This window comes from Podarcis raffonei, chromosome 4 (assembly GCF_027172205.1).
Source record: "Podarcis raffonei isolate rPodRaf1 chromosome 4, rPodRaf1.pri, whole genome shotgun sequence".
Lineage (NCBI taxonomy): Eukaryota > Metazoa > Chordata > Lepidosauria > Squamata > Lacertidae > Podarcis > Podarcis raffonei.
In genome coordinates, this window is record NC_070605.1 from 57,093,557 (window position 1) to 57,116,318 (window position 22,762).

The following is a 22,762-nucleotide window of genomic DNA, read 5'->3' on the forward strand; positions in this document are numbered from 1 at the left end:
CTTGTGGAGGGTTCCCTCAGCCTCCTCTCCTTGGGAGTCCTCTTGGCAGTTGCAGCTGCTGCCATGGTCTCTGAGCTGCTCCCCCCCCCCGCCCCAAAGAGAGGGGCCTCCTTACACTGCCCCACAGGGACCTGGGACTTATCTGTCCATTCCCAACAGCAAGGGCTGGTGGACTGGCTGGCAGGGCTCCCTCACTTGCTCGCTCCCTCACTTGCTTACTCCAAGGTGACCATCTCCTGGCAACCAGCACCCCCTGGCCAGCCCCAGAGGCACCATTCGCCTGGGGAGCTTGTAGCCAGAGCTGCTGCAACAAACAGCTGTGCAAGCCTTTGGGAGGCAAAGATGCGAGAGGGCATCAGAGGGAAGGAAAGAGGGACAGAGGCCAGTATTGCCCGCGGCACCCATGACCATCATTCAAGGCACCCCAGGGGGCCATGGCACACTGGTTGAAAACCACTACTGTAGTGTACAACATTATAGCTTTTATTTTGTGTTTATCTTACAGTAAGCCAATCAGGGTCTTTGAGATTGTGCATGCCACAAATGCAACTGAATGAATTAACAAATGATTAAAGTAGGATTAGGATTATAAATGGTCAATCTAGCATTTAAATTTAATGTCAGGAGGCAATTTTATATAAATGCACAGTGAATTTGTATTCCTATTATTACTTAAGGGCTGCAATTGTATGCATATTTACCTTTGAATAAAGCTCATGGATTATAACAGGGATTACTTCTTTGAGTAAGATTACATAGTACACATGCAACTGTGGTACCTCTCACCTAATTGCTATTGCAGATGCTCCAGCTATTAGAAACCACAAGATCTTCAGTGTTACTAGCAGCAGTTTTGAAGTGGCTTGGAGTGTGAATTCGACACGGAACCATTCGTTCAATATAGAAATATTCAAAGGCAAAGAACTCATGCAACAAATAGAAACCAATGATACCAAACTAGATGTGTTCAATCTGGAAGCAGGCATAATGTACACAGTGAACATCAGTGCTGAAGTTTGTGGCAAAAAGACTGTCTCAAGTAGAAAAGTAAAGACAGGTAACAACCATTTTAGAATTTGGTTTTCCTAGTATAAATCTGGACTGTCCAAGATATTGTGTTTATATTTCAGGTCAGACCTTCAGCTGCATTTCATCATCTCTACTCAGCCCACTTGAACGAGTCAGTGCAGATTTATAGCTAATCTTCATTGCCTAGATTAATTACTGTCACATCATAATTAGTATGAACTACTAATTCATATAGTTTTGTCATATACTGTATTTTTCGCCCTATAGGACACACTTTTTCCCCTCCAAAAATGAAGGGGAAATGTGTGTGCGTCCTATGGGGCGAATGCAGGCTTTCGCTGAAGCCTGGAGAGCGAGAGGGGTCGGTGTGCACCGACCCCTCTCCCTCTCCAGGCTTCAGGAAACTATCCGCAAGCCATGGGAGCCCGCGGGAGTTCCCCCCGGGCTCCCCCGGCTTGCGCAGAGCTGCCTGCATCCCGAAGCCCCGGCGCGCTGAGGGGTTGCGCCGGGGCTTCGGGTAGCTCTGCGCAAGCAGCGGGATGGCTCCCCGGCTTGCGCAGCGCTGCCTCTTATCCCGAAGTCGTGGCACGCTGAGCAGTCGCGCCAGGGCTTCGGGTAGCTCTGCGCAAGCCGCGGGAGAGCTCCCCTGGCTTGCGCAGCGCTGCCTCTTATCCCGAAGTCCTGGCGCGCTGAGCAGTCGCGCCGGGGCTTCGGGTAGCTCTACGCAAGCCGCGGGAGAGCTCCCCTGGCTTGCGCAGAGCTGCCTCTTATCCCGACGCCCCGGCGCGCTGAGCAGTCGTGCCGGGGCTTCGGGTAGCTCTGCGCAAGCCGCGGGAGGGCTCCCACAGCTTGCGGAGAGCAGCCTGTTCTGGGGGCTGGGGTCGGGGGAAGCTCGGGCTTCCCCTGCCCCAGCCTCGCGCCTGGGGGGGGGGAAATAAAATTTGTTTTCTTTATTTCCCCCCCAAAAAACTAGGTGCACCTATGGGGCGAAAAATACGGTAGTTTTGTCATATAGTCATATAGTTTTGAAATGTGTTTTGATAGATCTGTCTGTTCTCAAATGAATATCACACCCCACCACCCATATTACTCACTTAATATTTTGTCTTTTAGATGCCTTAGTATTTGGTTTAACAATAAGGATCTTGAATTATAACTTCACGGATCAGCTCCTCAACGCTAGCAGTATCGAATATCAGGCATTTTCTAGCATTCTGATGACTGAGGTAATACTAAAATTATATACTCCTTTTTAAAAATACAAAAAATGGGATATTTTATTCACAATAAGTACTATATTTTATAGCAGAGGGTCCTAGCAAAAGATATAGGATGATAACTGCGCCAAGAACAACTTCCATTTTAAGTGTTAAGCTGATAATGCTACCATATTCCTTCACCAATGCAAGAAATCCTCTTTCATAACATGCATAAATTCCAACATGGTTTCTCAAGGGGTTAGCTGTTTCCCCACCAACACCATTCTTGTAAAGTTGTGACAAATAATCATACGGAAGGAGGCACATTATGAGTTAAAACACTTTAATTGGATACTATAGGTATAGGGCATTAATTTATATGCTATTCCAACTAAACTGCTACATCTTTTTTACCATTGTGGAGCAAGTGAATGACAACTGTGTAGAACCATCTGAATTAATGGAAGTTTCAGGTAGCCTACTAAATTACCAGTTTTTTGAGGGTGCACCGTTGGACATAGGTTTTTCTACAAATTCTGAATACAGACATGATAGTGTTGTGGAATACAAAATTCAGTGTATATAGTTTTACATTAAACTAGCAAAAGTTCTCTTATCTGTTTTCAGATCAGAAAGTCACTTCCTTCAAATATGTCTGCATTATACCAGATGGGAAAGCTGAAAGTGCAAATAGACTCTCTTAAAGCTGGTAGCATTGTTGTGAGACTTAAAATCATAGTAGAAGACCCATTATTTCCAAAAGACTTGTCTGCATTTGAGCCAATGATTTCATCACTGTTCAACAGTTCTGCATTCCTTGTTGACCAGAATAGCTCTCGAGTAGAAGGTAGGCTATCTAATTTAATGTCAAACTTGCATAGCTTCTCAGTTATAGTACAGAGGAAACTAGTATTAGGTCTGCAGATCTCCCAGGCCTTGGAGGAATTACTGCATTATTTCTCATTCTAGTCCCAGTTAACCTAACCAAAGTTGCTTTGCTTATTGAATTTTGGTTTTTGAATTACAGACTGGAATGAATGTGCAACCCGGGCAGAGAATGATTGCTGCACCTTTGCAGAATGTATCAATACATTGGGCTCATATATGTGCAGATGCAAGACAACCACAGATGCCAATCCATCCCGACCTGGGAGAAACTGCGAGGGTAAGATTCAGACTTGTACTTCTGTGGAGGCTTTTTTTTCTTCCCATGGATTGAAAAGGATTCTACTTTTCCCCCCTTTGTACATTTGTTTACATGAAAGGGTTTCGACCAATTAAAGACATGGCATGGCCATGCAGGTGGAACCACCTCCAGCATTCCAACTGCTCACCCAGATCTACCTTCACACAAGGCCTGCAGGATGAGCTACTCATACTTGTTTAGGCCACTCCATGCAAGAAGGTGCCTCATGTGAATGGGGAAGGGCTGTAGTTCAATGGTCGAGCAACTGCTTTGCATGCAGAGGGTCTCAGCTTCAATCCCTGGGGAGAGAACCTTGTCTAGACTCTGGGGAGCCACTGCCAGTCAGTGTAGCAAGTACTGAGCCATATGGATCACTGTTCTGACTCAGTGTTAGTCAGCAGATGCCTTTGTTCCTCTGTACCGTCAGGACGTCAGCAGATGGGCAAGTGCAATGTCAGAGGTGAGTCCAGTAAAATGGAGGCCCTTCTCATGGAATAAGACATAAAGGAGGCTAGTGTTTCATATTTATTATTAATTGATTTATACTAGTACAGTAGTTTCATATATAGTTGTTTGCCAAGGAAATACCACTCATATTGTATACTTCGGTGTGTGTCAAATGCGTAAATGTTGCATTCCAGGTGATATTGTGGATCCAGTTACAGAAATGGTGCCTGCATTTGAAGCAAATGCTACAGAAGGACTGCCTGGGACAGGTTCCACTCCTCTGGCAATGTCTGAAGTAAGGGCAGTGACTTCATTCACTTCTAAGTCCACTGAGACAATAATATTGCCCTCAAATGGGACCCAAGAGTCAAGCACTCTTCCATCAGACAAAACCCTGTCAGCATCTCAGAGAATGACCACTTCAGGGTATGTGAGGAACAATTACAGCCAGAGTACTTCAGCAACCCCTGCTCTGGTGACAAAAAAGTGGGATAATGTAACTACCACTGGTTATGTCAGGAACAATAACACCCTGAGTACTTCAGAAACTCCTGCTCCAGTAACAAAAAAGTGGGACAATGTAACTACCACTGGTTATGTCAGGAACAATAACACCCTGAGTACTTCAGAAACTCCTGCTCCAGTAACAAAAAAGTGGGACAATGTAACTACCACTGGTTATGTCAGGAACAATAACACCCTCAGTATTTCAGAAACTCCTTCTCTGGTGACAAAAAAGTGGGACAATGTAACTTCATCAAATGAAAACTTAGCTGAAGAGCGATCTACAACACAAGAAAGGCATAACTCTTCAATGTCCATGTTTCCTGGCGTTTCAAATATTACAGTTTATCCTTTTGTGAGAAATGGCTCTGAAGTAGAGACAAGCACACCTGGCCTCATAACTGAGAGAAGTTCTCAGCAAAATGCAACTTCAGCCCTGAATGTAACCCAACACCCCACATTTTATGTTCTCAATCATACCCTTGATAAAGAGATGGGGAAAGATAACAGATCTTGGAATGAGAAAAATCCATCCACAACATTACCATCTTTGTCTGGGGGCCACACAGTTGCCGCCCCTGCCTCTTATTGTGGTGGTGAGTCTGCCTTTAAACTAAAACTTTCCTTAAAATCAACTTGTTAGTATGTAGAAAAAGACATTGATGGTTAGTGTGTGTAGAAAATGCAAGAGAATGGCTACAGGCCAGTCAAACACTTAAATTCCTTTGAGATTTAAGCACACACCTTTCTCTTAATTTCACTCAATTACATCTCCTGCTTGCAGAGTGGATGTCCAAAGTACAGAAGAACTATCTAAATTTGGTGCTGAATGCAAGCTGCACTGTTAGTAATGGGTCCATTTGGGAGCTCTGATTAGGAGTTCCCAGCTGGATCTGACACCAGTCAAAAGCAGTGCAACTTGCATTTAGAGTCAAATTTAAATGGTGCTGAATACAAGCTGTGCTTGCCGAGGGACAGTTCAGAGAGCATTTCAGATTACCCAATCAGAGCTCCCAAATTGATCCAATCCTGGCGGTTTAAATTTTGTGCTGCATGCCAGTAGGTGGCCCCACTGGTCATATGAGCCCTGCAAAGGGTTGGCTACAGTGTGATCTGGCCTTTCTATCCCTGGTAGAACCTTTGCCTCAGAGGAGGCATGCTTTCTCCAAAGCCAGTTTCCACCTCTTCCTAGTAAGATTCTTCTGGCAAGCACTGAGGCCAATTCCCCACTGACAGAGGGTACTTCCCCTCTTTCAAAGAAGTATCCTATAAACATAACAGAAGGGCAAAAGAAGCCTTGTCAAATTCTAGTTTGACTGGTAACATGTATATTCCAGTATTATTCTAACAGAGTGCACTTTCATTATCATTCATTATTTGTAAAAGCACCTAAAACAGTATGTGTTTAATATCTATATAAGTTAACTAGCTCATAGACTTACCTTTTTGAAATTAAAAGTTTTACGTAGCTTTCTCTTACTGAAATCAGATATATTAATTTTGCCTTAGGTGCCAAATATCCAAACACTGTTGTTGTTGTTTTTTGAACATAGTTTAAAGTTACCTCAACTTTCCTGCCACCTTTAATTGCCACTAGTCTATAGTTTATTTGGATATCAAATTTGTTCCAAAATGTGGCAGGTGTGGGAAGGGGATTCTTTCTACTGTAAAATCTGTAAAAATTTTCATTAAACTTTTCATTTAAAATGTGGCAAATGGAATAGATGTTTCTAAGATAATTCTTTGTTTTCCTTCCTTCAAAGATTTAATTGCCATCTCTTTTTCTTCTTAATGTGCTTTCCAGCTTCAAATATTATTTTTTCCAATATAACCAGTACCAGCTTTCAAGTAACTTGGACCACAAATGTTCCACTAAATACTTCTTTCCAGTTTCTGTTGCTTAATGAAAAGGAGCTTATACGAGTGCTTAAGACCCAGAGCCACAACCTGACTATTTCCGGACTAGAACCTGGGATTTTGTACACTGTTGAAATTGTGACAGAAGTTTGTGGAAATAAAAGCATACCAGTACAGCATAAAGTAAAGACAGGTAATGGACACTTGCCCCTTCTTCTGGGTGGGCGGTTGTTGTGGATCCTTGCACTTGGTTGCCATCCCTGGGCAGCCAGAACGCACATGGCCAGGCGGCTGTTGGGGAATTCCACTGGCCTCCTGGGTAGCTGGCTGGAGTTTCCGGCAGCTCCTACATTTTAGGTTGGCCAATGAGAGACCTGCTCTTGGGGGGGGGAGGTGCCTCGCAGGCTGAAAGGGCATTGGCTGCCACCTGCCTGGGCAGCCAATGAGGCATCAAATGCTGGCGGCACCTCCCTCCCTCAGCACAGCCAGTGGAAGAGCAAAATGTATAAAGCATAGAGTAAAGTATGCAACATAAAGTAAAGGCAGGCAAAACATTCTTAGAAGTTAAATTTTTTTATAATCTGGCAACCACAAGTCTATAAGAGAAATGTCAGCCCTTTATACTTATAGGGGAATGCTAAATATGAGAAGAAGAAGAGGAGGAGGAGGAGGAGGAGGAGTACTATTCACAAAAATTTGGCCATTTAGCTTGTCAATGAGTTGGGTCACATCCACGGCATACATTTAAAGCATTCTTGTACTGCTTCAACCGTCATGGCTTTCCCCAAAGAATCATGAGAACTGTGGTTTGTTAAGGGTCCTGGGAATTGTAGCTATGTGAAGGGATCGCCCAAGAACTTTCAGCACCCTCAACAAACTAAAGTTTCTTGGATTCTTTGGGGGAAACCATGAATGTTAAAGTGATTTAAGAGCACTTTAAATTATGTGGATGTGACCTTTCACATTTCCTGCTCATAAGAGGGAATGAAAATTTTGAAGCCATTCATGTCTTATGAATTCCTGCTTCTTCATTCATAAATCCAGAACAGCCCAATAGTGAAGAAAAACTCTCTGTATCTAAAAGTAACACTTGTTATTTTCCTCCAGTTCTTTTAAAGTTTTTTTATTCAGCTTTGCTATTTGAGTTTAGAAAAAGAGCTAGCATGAGTTATCTGAAATTTCCTAGAGGCCCAGAAATTGTATTCTGAATACCACACTTATAACTGTGTATGTTTACATTTTTTCCCTCCAATCTCACAGCTGCCCAGATACTTAGTGGAACCGTCAGGATATCAAATCTCAACTATAGCTCAGGGTTCAGCAACACAAGTAGTCAAGAGTATCAAAATTTTACACAGTTGTTTTTCACTGAGGTAAGTAAATATGATAGAGTGAGAAAACTCAGTATGGTATAAAATGGGTATAATTATGTATTTAATGGGTTGTACTGTTGTCCTTCAGTGGAGCTTCTCACTTCTCTCCTTTCTCCTGAAGCCCCCACCCCCCTCAAAACCTGCTCCAGAGTGTTGGAAGACACTCCCGAGCAGATTTTTTTTTGGGGGGGGGGTGGAAGAGCACAGAGAGAGGAATGAGATACACAACCATTGTCTCTCAGGTGATCTTGAGTCTTGGGCCTCAATTAGGGATTTATAATGTGTAAACCTGGTAGTCCTTTGGCAAGAACCTGATGTGTGTTCATCACTTGAAGATTGCAACATCATGTTGTCTCGCAAGTATGAAGCAGTGATCAGAGCCATGTTCTCACTTTCACATCCACACTGCCACTACCCAACCTGAACCTCCATGTATCCCTTGGCTCCCACATGTTCAGCCAAAGTCGAGGGCAGGCTCTATGCATGTGCAGCAGGATGCATTCATTGAATTCATGGGCTTAGGTCTATGGCTTTTGCAACCTCACATCCCTGTTTTCCCCCATAAAGTTCAAATGATGAACTTTATCAAATGATATCAAATGATGAAAAATCAAGTTGTTGTGATGGTGGTTGTTAACTTTATTTATTTAACACCACGCAGTAACATTGTTCTCTAGGTAGCTTACAAACATAAAATGATAAGATCGCAACTAAAACAAGACAACCCTAAAATAACAATTTGCAAAAAAAGAGAAAATCTAGGTACCTACTTATGGGAAACAGTCTTCTGTTCATACCTGTCTATAACGTGGGTCTCTCATTTATAATAAAAAGGGTAAAACTATGCTGGTCCAACCAGTTCAAAGGGTAGTAAGAAAGAATTGTGCATTACTGGTTCAGTTCTCTGATACAGGACCACCCCATCTTCTGAATATTCTCTAATCTTGGGTCTAAACATGAAGCAGTTCCCAGTGCCTGATATGTTGAGTTGTCTGTAAAACGTCCTGCACACAAAATCCAAATCATTCTCACTGCACATTTTTATCCACTACATTCATTCTGTTTTGACAATAGGTCCGTATGTCTCTGCCCCTTAATATTCTCCCGAAAATGGATGCTGGCTTGATTAAAATGTTGATAACGAGTGTGACTAATGGAAGTGTAGTGGTGAGCTTCAACCTCCTGATTCCAGCAGACATGGATGCAAACAACGTTTCCAGTTCTTTCCTTGAGGCCTTTCTCCACAGCCGCCATTTCATGATTGATAACAGCAGTCTCTCCATACATGGTAAGCAATAGTTTATTGTTGTAATTTCTCAAACCCTGAAAAATGGTAAGTGCTGGACTTCAGACTTCAATTCTAAAAGTAGGTCATGAATGAAAGTAACAAATGAAAAGCTGTTATGGGACCTTTAGTGTTTGTACTGGCTATTTATCTCACAAAATAAAACGTATGATTCATCATTTCCAAGCTAAAACAGCTTATGTTCGGTCACAAATGTAGAACCATTCTTGACATTGCATTTTATTTGTTTATTTTACTTAATTTATACGCCACTGTTCCTTCAAGGAGCTCAAGGCACATGGTGCAGCCACCTCCATATTATCCCCAAACAACCCTGTGAAGTAGGTGAAACTGAGAGAGTGTGACTGTCTATAAAGAGTCACCCAGTGGGCATTGTAGCCAAGGGAGGGTTTGAAACCATGTCTTTGCTTCCGAGTCTAATCACCTCCTTTAGTAACAGTAGAAAAGCAGCATCTCCAAAATGGCATCTAAAACACACACACATTTCATGCGGCGTAATCCTATGCAGGTTTATTCATTAGTAAATGTTAAAGGATTGCAGCCTTGGAATGATTGCTATGAAATGGCACCTCACCTCAGTCAAAATGACATCTCCTCTAGAAAATCTCCTACATGCATTGTCCACCCTTGGCATCATGTTGGGAGGGCCTAACCCCTCTTCAGGAGTATGGAACTGGTGGCATTAGGACCCAGGGCTGGCATCTTTTTGGGGAAAGCTAATGTCTATGGTGTTCATGGTGAATCAAAGCCCTTCCAGCTGGGGTTGGTACTTAAAGGTGGGGGAAAAAACTTCTCGATAGCCTGTGAGAATGCTGGCTTATAACACTGCCAGTACTATAACTGCAAGTGCAGCTAAATAATAATCACTCATGAATTGTCACTCTCTTTATTATTATTACTATTATTAAAAAAACAGATTATGATGAGTGTGAGAGGGAAGAAACAGATTGTTCTTCTGATGCATCTTGCTCTAATACTTATGGATCTTATGAATGCAGCTGCAAAGAAGGATTTGTCAACGCGAATGCTGAGAGACCTGGGAGAAACTGTGAAGGCAATGTTTCAATATTTACTTTCATTTCATCTTATGAATATAAGATCAGAGCATATTTAGCAAATTCACCATAGGTGGGATTACAGTACAGTCTATAAACATACTGTAGCAGATGTTCACACAAAATAAGCCTGAAATAAGGTGCTGCTGGATCAATATTACATTATATTGCTCACTGGAGTCCAATGTTTTGTAATACAGAAAGGGGGCTCATTTCTGTGAACATTTTCAGCAGAACTGAAAAGCTCTCCCCACCCCTCCACCCCTTTTGGTGTTTGTTTGGGAAAGGCTTGAAAATGTTCACCTATTCAGGAAGCAGTTCACTTGCTGAATTAATTTTGTCCTCAGTGACATCAGCACATAGTCAATTCCAATGGCCTACATAGTATTGTGACATCAGCTCACTAAATGGCAATCATTTAAACGATTTCTATGCAATTTTACACGCATTTTATTTACCAAGCAAAATTAAATTATATTAATTTAACCAAAAGATCTTTTTATTCCCAAGTCATGTTACAACCTTTTAGCACCTTTCATTTTTGGAACTGAAAAATTCAACAAGCCCTATTGTTACAATTTAAGCTTTTTAAAAGGGAATATTTCAGCCCCCCTGAAACTACTCCTTTTGATGAGAAAATTTAAATGGAACAACATTCCCACTTTAAACCCATTTTAATAATGTGTTCTGGTTCACTCCCTGTAAGAAAAGTAATTGAATAATGCAAGTTGCCATACCTTTCCCTTCCACTCTATAGCACTTTTTTCCAACCCTGATGCAGAAGGTACCCAGACAAAAGACCTGAGCAGCACAGTTTTACCTTTGACAGATCCGTATACTTCAAACCATGTGCCATCACCTGCTGGAGAGGATTCTTCTGTCCCCAAAACCAGAAGTTTGGAAAATGCAACCACCAGCACTATATTTAGCAATGCATCTACAGAAACAACACTGAACGTTCAAGTCTCATCCTTACCACCCAGTAAGCCTTCCCAGGGGATTTTAATTAAGAAAGCAGTCAGAGTGCTTTGCGAGATTGAAAAAATTGTCATCACCATTCAGAAGGACTTTCTGAAGCAAGAATCTATCCCAGAATCTTCCCTGTACCTGGGAAGACCCCACTGCAATGTAAGCTCCAGCAATTCCAGTCATGTCATACTTCGGACTGGGTGGAACGAATGTGGAACTGAAGTACAAACCGTAAGTCACTTCAATCTCGGAAGAGAACATTAAGTGATATTTACTGACATATATTAATAATGAGTTCATTGAGATAACAAAGTAAGCATCAAAGGTCACTGAAACTAGAGAGTTCAGACTTGCACCCTGCAAAACAACTGGGGAACTTGCTTAAGAACAGAGAAGGTTGGAAAATTATTACCCACAATCCCTAAAGGAAACTGCTTACATATGAAAATAGGATAGTGAATGAGATATAGGCTTTTGGTTTGGTGAGCAGTTTGGATATAAACCATTGCTAATAATAATAATAATAATAATAATAATAATAATATATTCTTACCTTCCATTTCCTTTCCTTGCTGTTGTGCAGAAACAGCACTGTGGATTCCATCACTGATGCCTAACCTGCTAATTGTTTTTAGTCAGGGTGAATAGAAGAAACATCTGCCTCTATTCAATCTGCAGAATATAGCTGCAGTTGCTTTATGGCCCTTTATAGAGATTTGGGAGACTGAAGTTTTAAAGCTATTGGCAATAGTTCTGCCTACACTGTATTTTAATATTTTGTTGGAAGCTGCCCAGAGTGGCTGGGGAAGCTCAGCCAGATGGGCGGGGTATGTATGTATGTATGTATGTATGTATGTATAAATAAATAAATAAAATAATTAATGATGCAGGTGTATTTGTAAAAAATAATCAACATGTCTGTTCTGTGGCCTGATACAGGAAGAACTACATTTTCTTTTTGTCACATGCATTAATATGTCTAAAGCTTATTCCTGTGCATAATGGTGGCTACATGCAATTGGTTGGCTACAGAGACAAGATGGTGTGACATTTCCTGGTAGCCATCATGAACTGAGGGTTGTGTGAATTAGTGGATATGTGCCAGTTCTAGAATCCCCCCATCCACTCCTGATTTTATTGTATTAATTATTTTATAAATATTTATATACTACCCTTCAACCAATTGCCCATATTTTCACTCATACCATATTTTCACTAGTGCTTTTCTAAGATGACTAAACTTAATTGTTTTAATCCTTCCTCATATGGAAAAGGTTCCATGCCCGATTGTTCTGCTTTATTTGCTGAAGCCAGTGTGTCCTCCAAAGTTATCCTTAAAATGTAACAAACAAACCCTGATTTTCTTCTTCTGTTGCATTTGTTTTTCCCCCCAGAACACAACACACACCATAGTAAAATCAGTTCTTCGGAATGATTTGCTTTCTTCAAGGGTCATCCGCCACCTGAAGGTTGTCAGTCCAATCCTTTGTGTGTTTCAAAATGATCTCTTGACTTCATCTGGATATACTCCAGAAGGGTAAGTGGGAATTTTAATACCCCAAATCCAAATGGTTCAGTGTACTTTCATTTCATTATACACTAAGGCAGAGGTTTTCAACCTTTTTTGAGTCCACAGCTTCCTTAACCAACTACATTCTTTCTGCATCACCCCCTGGGGCTCAGGAGCCCAGTTATGTCACCCCTTGCCTGCAGAGCTGGCAGCCCCTCACCCTTTTTTGAACACTCTCCCTTGGGGAGTATTCCCTCAGCCTCATCTCCACTCTCCTTGGGAGTCCTCTGGGCAGTTGCAGCCACTGCCCTGGTTTCTGAGCTGTCCCCTCCACCCCAAGAGAGGTGCTTTCTCACACTGCCCCACAGGGACCTGGGAAGCACCCTCTGACCAGCCCCAGAGGCACCCTTTGCCTATGGAGCTTGTAGCCAGGGCTGCTGCAACAAAACAGCTATGCAAGCCTTTGGGAGGCAGATACATGAGAGTGCATTAAAGGAGAGGGAAGGAAAGAGGGACAGAGGCCAGTGTTGCCCGTGGCACCCCTGACCATCCTTCAAGGCACCCCAGGGTGCTATAGCACACTGGTTGAAAACCACTGCACTAAGGAATTGTAGTGAAGACCCCCCCCTCCAAGAGACTCAGAGGGACACTAACACTCAGATAACAGCCTACTAAAAATGGATACACTCTCTACAACCTCCATAAAAGAGAAGAGGGAGAGGATGGGGTTTTGTGACAGGCAGCTGTAGCTTACAAACAGAGAGTAATTTTACCAGGGCTCTCTCCAATCACAGTGGTTTTGGGAGGGCCAAATGGAGGTAATTGTCAGAACTGTGTCATGGTTTTCCGTTCCTCTTCATAGTACACTCTTTTAGGAGAAGGAACACTGGAAAAGTTTTGGGTGGAGTGATATAGATTTTGTTTATGCTTAGCTTCCAGCCTAAGGGATCTAATCCCTTCCTAATGCCAGTCCATACCAATGCTTCTCTGAAGACTTTCTTTAATAAAATCTAGTTCTGCACATTGTAATTTTTAAATTAGTTAATATTGTCGTGTGTGTCTGTTCTGCTGAGTGTTGGTGGTTATTAGGGGAGTCAGTTACCATCAATCCTCCCCAATTCTGGTCGTAGCTGTAGTTGCACCTGCTTTTTAGGATAGAATATAGCACTGTCTAGCTCTGTGGTTTTTGTTGTATATTTGTTGTGTCTGACTCTGTTTTATGTGTGTGCGTGCACACATAGTGTTGTACACAGAATCTAGAAAGAATACTGGTATTATGCGCATATGGGACTGAGGAACAGAGCTCATAAAAAAGCACTCCATGAATTTTAACAACTGATTATCTTGCAGGGTTTATACCATTTTTGAGGATTTACATGGATCAGGACACTTCTTAACAGAAATGCAGCTATTCATTGAAAATGCCCCAATTCCCAAAAATTTCACCATCTCTGCTAGTGATGACCTAATGATTGAAGTGGGAATACAGAGACATGATAGCAACCTCAAGGTGGTCGTCAGCGAATGTTGGGCAACTCCAACTAATAACTCAAAGGACCCTCAGTCATTTCCTTTTATAGATGGCAGGTATGTTACACGCAATATATTCAGGGTGTCACACAAAAACCATGTACCAGGTAGTGCTATCTGAAAAATTAAAATGCAGCATTTAAGAGCATCATTTCAAGTTGGCAAGTCTGTGATTACTTAATATTTAGTTTAATTATTCTTTAGATTTCATCTTATTACTCGGGGTTAACACAAGCCATTATTTCTCAGTCTCTGCCCCCTGTCTGTAATGTTGGGATGATTTTATTGAACTACTGTGAATGGTAGTTGTAAAGATTACTAAGTTAATGAATATGAAGTGGCTTGAATCCTCCCAAGCAGTATATAAAAATGCTGAACACCCAAGTTGACTGCAGCTACAATGGGCTTTCACAAGAACAGAAAAACAAAACTTACCCTTGATCATGGATTGATTATAAAAAGGAATGTGGTATTTCTTCCTGGATTTAAGTGAATTATGTTGAGGCAAAAAGGCAGTATTGAAAAGTTGGGTTTATTTTTGATCAAGTACAAGATAATGTACACCCATATATGCCTTGTTTAAATTATTATAATGTATGAATACTCCTAGGAAACAAAATGAAAATTGCTAGGTATTGCTACTGCAGTTGTTGTTATAAGCTATTCCATAGCTGCTAATGGAAGTGTGTCTGCTTCACTTTCTCTCTCTGGACGGCTACCATCAATTTTTGAAGGAAGCTCAAAAACAGAAATACAAGTTAGCATGGACAGTGTTGAATTATATTCTGTTCTCTTTTCAGTTGTCCAGTTCCAAATGCACACACCACTATGATTTCGAATGGGATATCCAACAAAGCCCAATTTAAACTGAAAATATTTTCCTTTGTTAATGACTCAGTGGTTTATCTACATTGCAAAATCCATGTTTGTCTGGAAATTCCAAGGAGTAGTTGCAAGACGGTAAGGCAGCTTTTATTATTTCCTACTTGAAAACCTTGTTGGAAAACAAGATGAAGGGGGTATATATTTCCCATGTATTCTCCAACTACAACAGTAAAATTACCCAAGAACATATAAGGCAGACCCCAATGTTGTGTGAGCAGATGTCTGCTTGTCCCATTGGACTTCACTCCCCCCCTGCACAGTGGTGTAGCGTGGGGGCTGCAGGGGGGGCCGGCCGCACCGGGCGCAACATCTGGGGGGGCGCTCGCACTCGCAGCTCTCTGCCCCTACCAGGTTAGGGGGCGCAAATTACTTGCCTTGCCCCGGGTGCTGACAACACACGCTATACCACTGCCCCTGCAGCCCCCAGTACACCCTCAAAATGTGAAACATAGCCACCATTCAACATTTGCACATCTCTGAATTTTGCAGTGCAGTTCTTCAGTCAAGCAGTGTACACAGAAATGCATTTATTCGTGAAGATATTAGTGAAGATTATATAAAAAGGCATTATGCTAGGCAAAATGTGTATAGTTGGATACGTTTGCTGATAAATTTTTATGACGACTCTTAATTGGAAATTTATATGGAGAAGTGAGCTTCAGATAGGAAAAGTTAGAAAATGAGAGAAACCAAATTTCTCCCATCCCTAGTTGCTGACCCTTCTTAGATGACCTTTTGAAATCTATTAGTAAATGACTACTTTGAGTGCTATGGATTGAAGTCAATACTTAGCAGTAGCTTTGAAGGTCCAGGAAAAGGAGTTGGAAAAAATCTCTTAGCAGAAATATAAAGTGTACAATGGAAAACTAGTTCCTATTGTAGTCTTAGGTGTTAATTAATATGGTGATAATGAAATTAGTATTGGCAGTGATCTTAATGGAGGATTCTTATACCTGCTAGTATTTCTGAACTGTAAAAGGAAACATCCCCCTGAGTTTAGAGAATATGGGATACATATTTTCTCCTATGCAAGCAGTTCTGTTTTTAATTTTACTTATATAAGTATTTCTATATTGCCATATCATTAAATGTCTACGTGGTGTACAAATAGTTCTCAAATTAGTAGCTTGCACAGTGGTGGAGCTTCATGCACCGGCACCGGGGGGTGGAGAGCAGGCGGGGGCGGGGTGCCCAGTGTGGGCAGGGTGGGGGGGCAGCCGCGATGGCACCTGCTAGGATCGTGCTGCCAGGGGCGGTGCGCTCCCCCCGCACTCCTCTTCCTCTGCCAGTGAGCTTGCAAAATCTGTTAAGATGGTCTGCAGATTGGTAGGCACCTAAACATTTCACACTGGAAAAAGAGAAGGCCACCAATGAATGTTTCTTCATTTTTATTCTTTCAGAACTGCAATGGTTTCCGTTTGATGAGGACTGGGGAAACTATAGCAATGCCCAATGCATCTTGGGGGCCTCTGCGCAAATCCGGTGGTAAGCAATCAGTCACCAGGCTGGCAAAGATTAATACTGAGAGACAGCTAGGAGTGAAAATGATAAGAATGGTCATAAATGGGTTGGGGCTGCTGTGAACTAAGCAACAGAACTATGCTGTGGAACCACACACCCCTGCCCAAACCAACCAGAGCAGCCACTTGGCTCCAGGAGCAGGCCTTGGGCTGGGATGCAGCTGGACATCTGGCCCACCTCAGAGCACCACCCAGCCATGCTGAGCTCTCACACTCACTCAGTGACAGATTGTAGGCTCTCAAATTTCAGTGGCACCCTGTGCGACACTAAAATATGCCCCCCCTCCTCTCGCACTCCATTCTGGTCATACTACCCTAAAACTGCCTCTGACTCTCCTTTCTCCCTCCTTCTTTATTTTTTTTAATATATTTTTTATTGATTTTTTTAACACAATATTTCAACATACCAATAACAAAACGAATAAATTCTTTACTCTGCTGAGCTCGTGACTTCCCTCCATTCCTTTAGCTGGTTTTTAATTTTCAAATCTTTGTGTCGCACTTTATATACTCTACTTCCTTTCTCCCTCCTTATAGGGCCACACAGCAAGCACTGAAGTGCTTCAAGATGATAACACAGCGGACTAATTATTGTTTGTTAATGCTGTACTGGCACTATTCTAATCTCATGACTATTGCATTTATCCATTCCCCACACGTTAATAAAAATAAGTTTCATTGGTGGTTGTCTGAAAGTTCTCCACCGGCTGTATGTGGAGGAAAAGGGCAGCATGGCCACTGCTGATCTGCTTAGCTCACAAGATCCTGTCATCTCTCTCTGTCTGGCCCCATCCCTTTCCTCCCTGAGCAGGAGCAGCAGTTTGTTGATTTGTGATAGTGAGAAGATGGGATTATCTATGCAGACATTAAGGCTGCAATCCTATCCAGATGTAGGAATCATCCACTCTTCCACTTGCCTGTGCCTAGAAAGTACAGGTCCAACTGGGGTTGTTTTTTCTTGTGCCATGCTTTCTAGACATGGGTCTGAATAGTTTTCCATTTGCCCTGCCACTTAATCTGGGAAAACACGCTTTCCACTGCTGAACTGTAGCAAATTTCAATCTGTGGAAAACCCAGTTGATGTTTGCTCCAATTCAGCAGTAAAGAGTGGATTTTCCTGGGAGAAAGTGGTAGGGTAAACAGAATTGTGGATGACCCTTATCTTGAAGGCAAGCCCTACTGAATACAACAGGAGTTACTTCCAATAAAACATGAATAGGATTGCACTTTTGAAATCTGGTAACGTTTTACCTTGTTTGCCTTTATGTTTTATAAGCACATTTAAGGCACCCAGTCACCCAAGGAATTCTGGGAAATGTAGTTTGTTAAGGGTGATAGGAATTGTAGCTCTGTATTGGGTAATCTACAGTTCCCAGGCTTCTGTTTTGGAAAAGGATATACTTTAAATGCATTGTGTGTATGCAAGCCAATATATCATCACAACTAATATATTTATTTCCTTTATTTCAGCTGAAGAAAAGCGTGGCTTAGGAGCAGGTTACATAGTCCTCATTGTCATTGGCGTATTTGCATTTATACTGGCAATAACAGGTCTTTTAATTTTCCAACACCAACGCAAGGCTGGGGCGTACAATTTCAAAATCAAGTCTGACAATTTTAACTACCAAGTGTTCTATGACTGAACATTTCAGTTTTCCAAATGTAAGTTCTACCTTTCACTGAACTATTGTTCAAAGGGCTAGCTTGTGTGGTCCCTAGGAAATCTTTTAAAATGAGTTTTCCCTAGTGCAAATATATGGACTGGAGACTAATTAGAGTTTTGCTGCTCCTTTCTGCAGTGTGTGTGTGTGTGTGTGTGTGTGTGTGTGGCCATCTACATGTAAAAACTAGTTTTTCCTACAAAATTTGTCCTTTATACATCCAGTATCCACAATCAGTACAGTATGGTGAACAAACCATTAGGAAGCAAGGCTAGGAAGATGGGAAGTTAAACTCCTACTCAGTACTAAAGCTCATTGGGCAGCTTTAGCCACCTCACTTTGGGCTTGTTTGCCAACATTTGAGCATTAATAACTGCTGTTCAACCACTTTCCTCCCACCCCTGCATGTCTTTGAATTTGTATATAAGAAGCAACTAGTTTTCCCCCATGTACTTATCAGTAGGCATTTCCTTTAGTGTTTGTCCCTGCCTTCTAATTTGTTGAGTTGATTATGCTGCTTAAGTCATGACAGGCAAGGCACATGTGTCAATAGCTGAATGAACATCTTAAAAAACAACTACCCAGGAAGTGTGCAAAAAGCACAGGGTCAGACAACTGTAAATTCTTAGCACACATTTTTCTGATTGCTGTGCAGTATCTGGTGTAGATATTTGTAATGTGGTTTGTTTGACCAGCTTTCTGGATTTGTGCAAAACTTGAGGGATCAAAAGAGGGGGAAATAAGGCTATGCTTCTCTCTGTTTGGAGCACACTAGAAATAGTACAAGCACAGTCGGAAGAGAAATGAAAACATTAAGGGAATAGTGCATGTGGACAGGAGAAAGAAGATGATTGACCTACCCACTCTGTGATCCTGAGTAGTGAGTTTGGAGACTCATTATCCTCAGTTTATCTGATTATCTTGGTATTGAGTGAGCTTGAAGTTACAGGGGGGAAGCATCAAGACTGGTATTGTTTGAGGGTAACAGTTTGTGGACTACACAGATTAAATGGGATTGGAAAAAGTTGCAAACCCACAGTAAACAGTAGTATGGACAAGCCTTCCCTGCTTGCCTAATTGGCTTGTGAAGATAAAATAGAATCACCCCAATGCATGAAATGAAGCTTCATGGAAGAAGAGTGCAATAGAAATGTGATGAATAGGAAGACAGCCAGTGTCATGCCACTAATCAAGTATTTTTCCCCCTCTTGGTTTTCTAGCTGGAAACATTCTATGAACATAATGCTGCTCCATAAGATGTTGGACCTGATGCACCCCACCAAACCTAACCACAAATAGCCAATGCTCAGATGTATCTCCTGGTCTTGACATAAGTCCTCTAAGAACTTACTACTTTCTGTTGCTATGCTGAAGCACTTTACAGTTCTTGCATCTTTTCAAGAGGAAAAAATAACATTCACTTAAAAAACCCCAAAAACCTCTCTCACTCCCCTCATAGTACTGTCATTGTTGATATCACTCACTCAAGAAAGGCAGAACGTTTACTCAATTACAGAGCATTTTGATTTTCCATTCAGGCACTTAATTAAAGGACTGTAGCATTGCCATCTTGATGCAAAAGCCTGACTCCTAGAATGCATTATGAGATCTGCATTATCAGGAAGAAAAGCATGCTTTAAGCTGTTGTTTAAAACCAATCCAACACTGTTATATATCAACTTTGTAAAACCAATTTAACATGTGGTTAAAAGCAACAAAGAGAAAGAATCACTTCTGCAACTGGTCTGGTCATCCCCCCCCCCCGAATATTCGCCATTCAAGAATATTCATCATTAAAGCACTTCCCTAATATCGTAAGTTTTTGCAGTGCAAGAACCACTAGGTGAATTTAAACATCTCCATGAACTTGCTTAAATTCCAAACTGATAGGAATGACAATGGCAATAACATGAGACATGCTAGAGAAAAGGATGATACTTAGACACAACCTTACGTACCAGAGCAAACTGTGCTTTAGTTGACAGGCAACTCAGCATCTAGAGTAATAGAGGAGTGAGAGATGGGCTATTCCAATGTACAAAGCAGCAATCATGTCCCTTCTGGGTCCATTCTATGTTGCCTCTAATTATTGTTTACTTTAGTGGCAATACATTTCAATTATTCAACGTTTCTCACTATGCCATTCTACGCATAGACTAGGCTTGTCAACAAATATCCAGTGCCTATAACAGCTGAATTTCCACTTGACATTAAGCTGTTGTTCATCTACTTGTGGAGAAAGCCTCATTTGCTGAGTTTCAAATGTTGAAAGCACAGGATCCCTCAAAAGGGGTGGGGGAAAGAGCTTACAAATTTAGCATTGACCCATGGACATGTAATCATATGTGGATGGTACTTACTGATTTTAGATATTCCCACAGCCATACAAAGGTAATTAAAAGATTCTAAAGGGTGGACACTTCTTTCTTTCAATCCTTATTTTACATTGCAGTGCTAGTTAAATCTTAATATGAAGGTAATGATTTGGTAAAATGTCTGCTGTACAAATAAAATTGTTGAGATAGCCTGAGAGACATGCTAAACCGTTGTTGTTTTTTAGGAGTCTATATTTTTGGTACATTTATTGTACATTTCCACAATTTAATTGGCTTTTGTGCATATATGAAAAGAGAAACTATTTTTATAGGTTGCAATTTCTGTGTTTCTATGCTGTAATAATATTGATAGTTTTGACATGGTCACCTGTGAGCTACTTAAGCATAGTTAGTAGGGCTTTAAATGTTACATCACCTGCATGGAAACCTCCCAAAACTACTTCCACATAGTGGTGTTCAGTGCTGGAGGTGTAAAAGTGGCCCTAACTGGGTTATCTTAAGTAACCCAGCTAGCTAATGAAAGGGGCTAGCTAAAATCCTGGAAGCTATTAGAATAATCGAAAACAAAATGGAGCAAATTCCAATTGATTTATGCTGAATAAAACCCTAGTGCTGAATTAGATACAAAGTAATATTATTAACTTATTATTGGCTGTTTCAATAAATGCATTTTAAAGCTTATTTATGGTTTTTGATTTTGTTTTAACACCCTTTGAAGTCCAAAGGCTTACATGATTGTAGCTTGAAAAGTTGTTAATTCGGTGCTAAATTCAAGGCATGCTTACCTATGAATAAGCCCCACTTGCTCAGGAAGCCCTGTTGGTAAATGGTTGCACTAGGGTTACAATAGATTCATTTCATGATATGAGACTGTAGGTCTTAGTGTACAAACAGATACACATAAAGCATAATTTACAGCAAACAAGTGTCACCTTTTCACCTCCGTCTCAACCGATACTTGGCTTCCTGCATGCTGAGTATGAAATGCTTCACTTGAAGAGCACTTCTGACCCATGAATACATCCGTCATCCTAAGGTTTCTCAAGTTTCTTGAGGAAGTTTAAAAACCAACAACGTAGTACCTTTTATTATGAGCCAAGTTTTTCAGAGAAGAAATCTAAAATGAAACTTTCTGTGTTACTTTGGGGAAAGTGGTTTCACCCATAATTATTGCAAAGTTTTGGAACCACTATTACTTGAAACACTGTTCTTAGTAGTTTACTGAAGTTTCCAGAATATAGGATTGCCATATTTAAAAAAGTAAAAACCAGGACACAATTTTTCGATTGACTTGCCTAAGATCCAGGACAAAGTGCAGCATTTACAAAATTCCCCCCGGATGTCAATTCTGTCTTTGAAAATCCAGACATATAGCTGCCCTAACCAGAATATAATTGCAGACACATGCATTGCTTGAGACAGTGGTTGGCGTCATTTACATCTGTTATGGAAATTCACCCATGAATAATGTGTAGGGATTGTACTAGAGGCATTCAATATCATGTGGGATCCCAGAAATCCATTGGTGGCAGCACTGCTGGATCAGACCAAGATTATGGGCCAAGTCATGCTGAAATCTAGTCTAGCAGTGTGCACTGAAGGAATGAGAGAAGACTGTGTGGCTCCTGATGACATGTGCTGAACTCAGTACAGATAGCCTTTTAGTATGCTACCACAACTGGAATTAATCGGGCTAATGCAGGGGCACAAGAAGATAAAACCTATCTGTGTTGAGTTCCTCTATGTACTGAGTGGCAGCGATGTCCACTTCTCAATATGTAGATCCCAAGACCCACAACATGGGACCATACTTGAAGAATAGAGAGTTGGTGGGACAAACGAGATGATATTTTTATCAAGCTTATTTCTGCTCATCAGCAACACCTAAGGTATTGAACTATATAGGAACATAGTTGTGAATAAGACAGTCAAATTTTGCCCCAGTGTGCCATGTAAGAGGTGACATGCCCATTCTAGCCCATCTTTCTTCCTTGCCATTGCAGCACCTTATCTGATGTCCAAGAATGTGTCTGCAATAGCCTGGACACTTTAATATAATATAAAATTTGAGCAATATATGGGCAGTAAGTTATAGGTAAAAAGGGCATGCATTCTAGCTTCAAACTGATCAATATCTGGAAAGAGACATCAGTTGGCTTCAGTATTTGTTTCCATATGAGTTGTCTAACAATACTAAAATTATCCAGGTAATATACACATTTAAATAGACAAAAGTGAAACATACAATATAGCAACTAAGTAAAAGCATAAATCAATAAAGCAACCCAGCAACAATAAAACTACGCAAACAAAAGACAGTAATGGAATCCAGCATAGACAAACACATATCGAAACTTCAGCAAGAAGTCCAGCAGAAATCACATCAGTTACGAAA

The 22,762-nt window shown here is 41.2% G+C and overlaps 1 protein-coding gene across 1 annotated transcript in view; it reads left to right on the forward strand.

Moving 5' to 3' along the window:
* Positions 1–21,023, forward strand: part of UMODL1 (uromodulin like 1) — a 37,995-nt gene extending 16,972 nt beyond the window's left edge. Inside the window, exons 6-22 of the mRNA XM_053385242.1 lie at positions 803–1,057; positions 2,143–2,255; positions 2,856–3,075; positions 3,256–3,393; positions 4,056–4,961; positions 6,170–6,415; positions 7,483–7,595; positions 8,670–8,883; positions 9,818–10,014; positions 10,157–10,173; positions 10,685–11,156; positions 12,320–12,462; positions 13,786–14,022; positions 14,766–14,925; positions 16,251–16,335; positions 17,841–18,032; positions 19,252–21,023. Coding sequence (XP_053241217.1) covers positions 803–1,057; positions 2,143–2,255; positions 2,856–3,075; positions 3,256–3,393; positions 4,056–4,961; positions 6,170–6,415; positions 7,483–7,595; positions 8,670–8,883; positions 9,818–10,014; positions 10,157–10,173; positions 10,685–11,156; positions 12,320–12,462; positions 13,786–14,022; positions 14,766–14,925; positions 16,251–16,335; positions 17,841–18,013 — 3,689 coding nt within the window. The 3' untranslated portion in view covers positions 18,014–18,032; positions 19,252–21,023. The remainder of the gene's footprint in view (positions 1–802; positions 1,058–2,142; positions 2,256–2,855; positions 3,076–3,255; positions 3,394–4,055; positions 4,962–6,169; positions 6,416–7,482; positions 7,596–8,669; positions 8,884–9,817; positions 10,015–10,156; positions 10,174–10,684; positions 11,157–12,319; positions 12,463–13,785; positions 14,023–14,765; positions 14,926–16,250; positions 16,336–17,840; positions 18,033–19,251) is intronic.
* Positions 21,024–22,762: the final 1,739 nt, after the last annotated feature.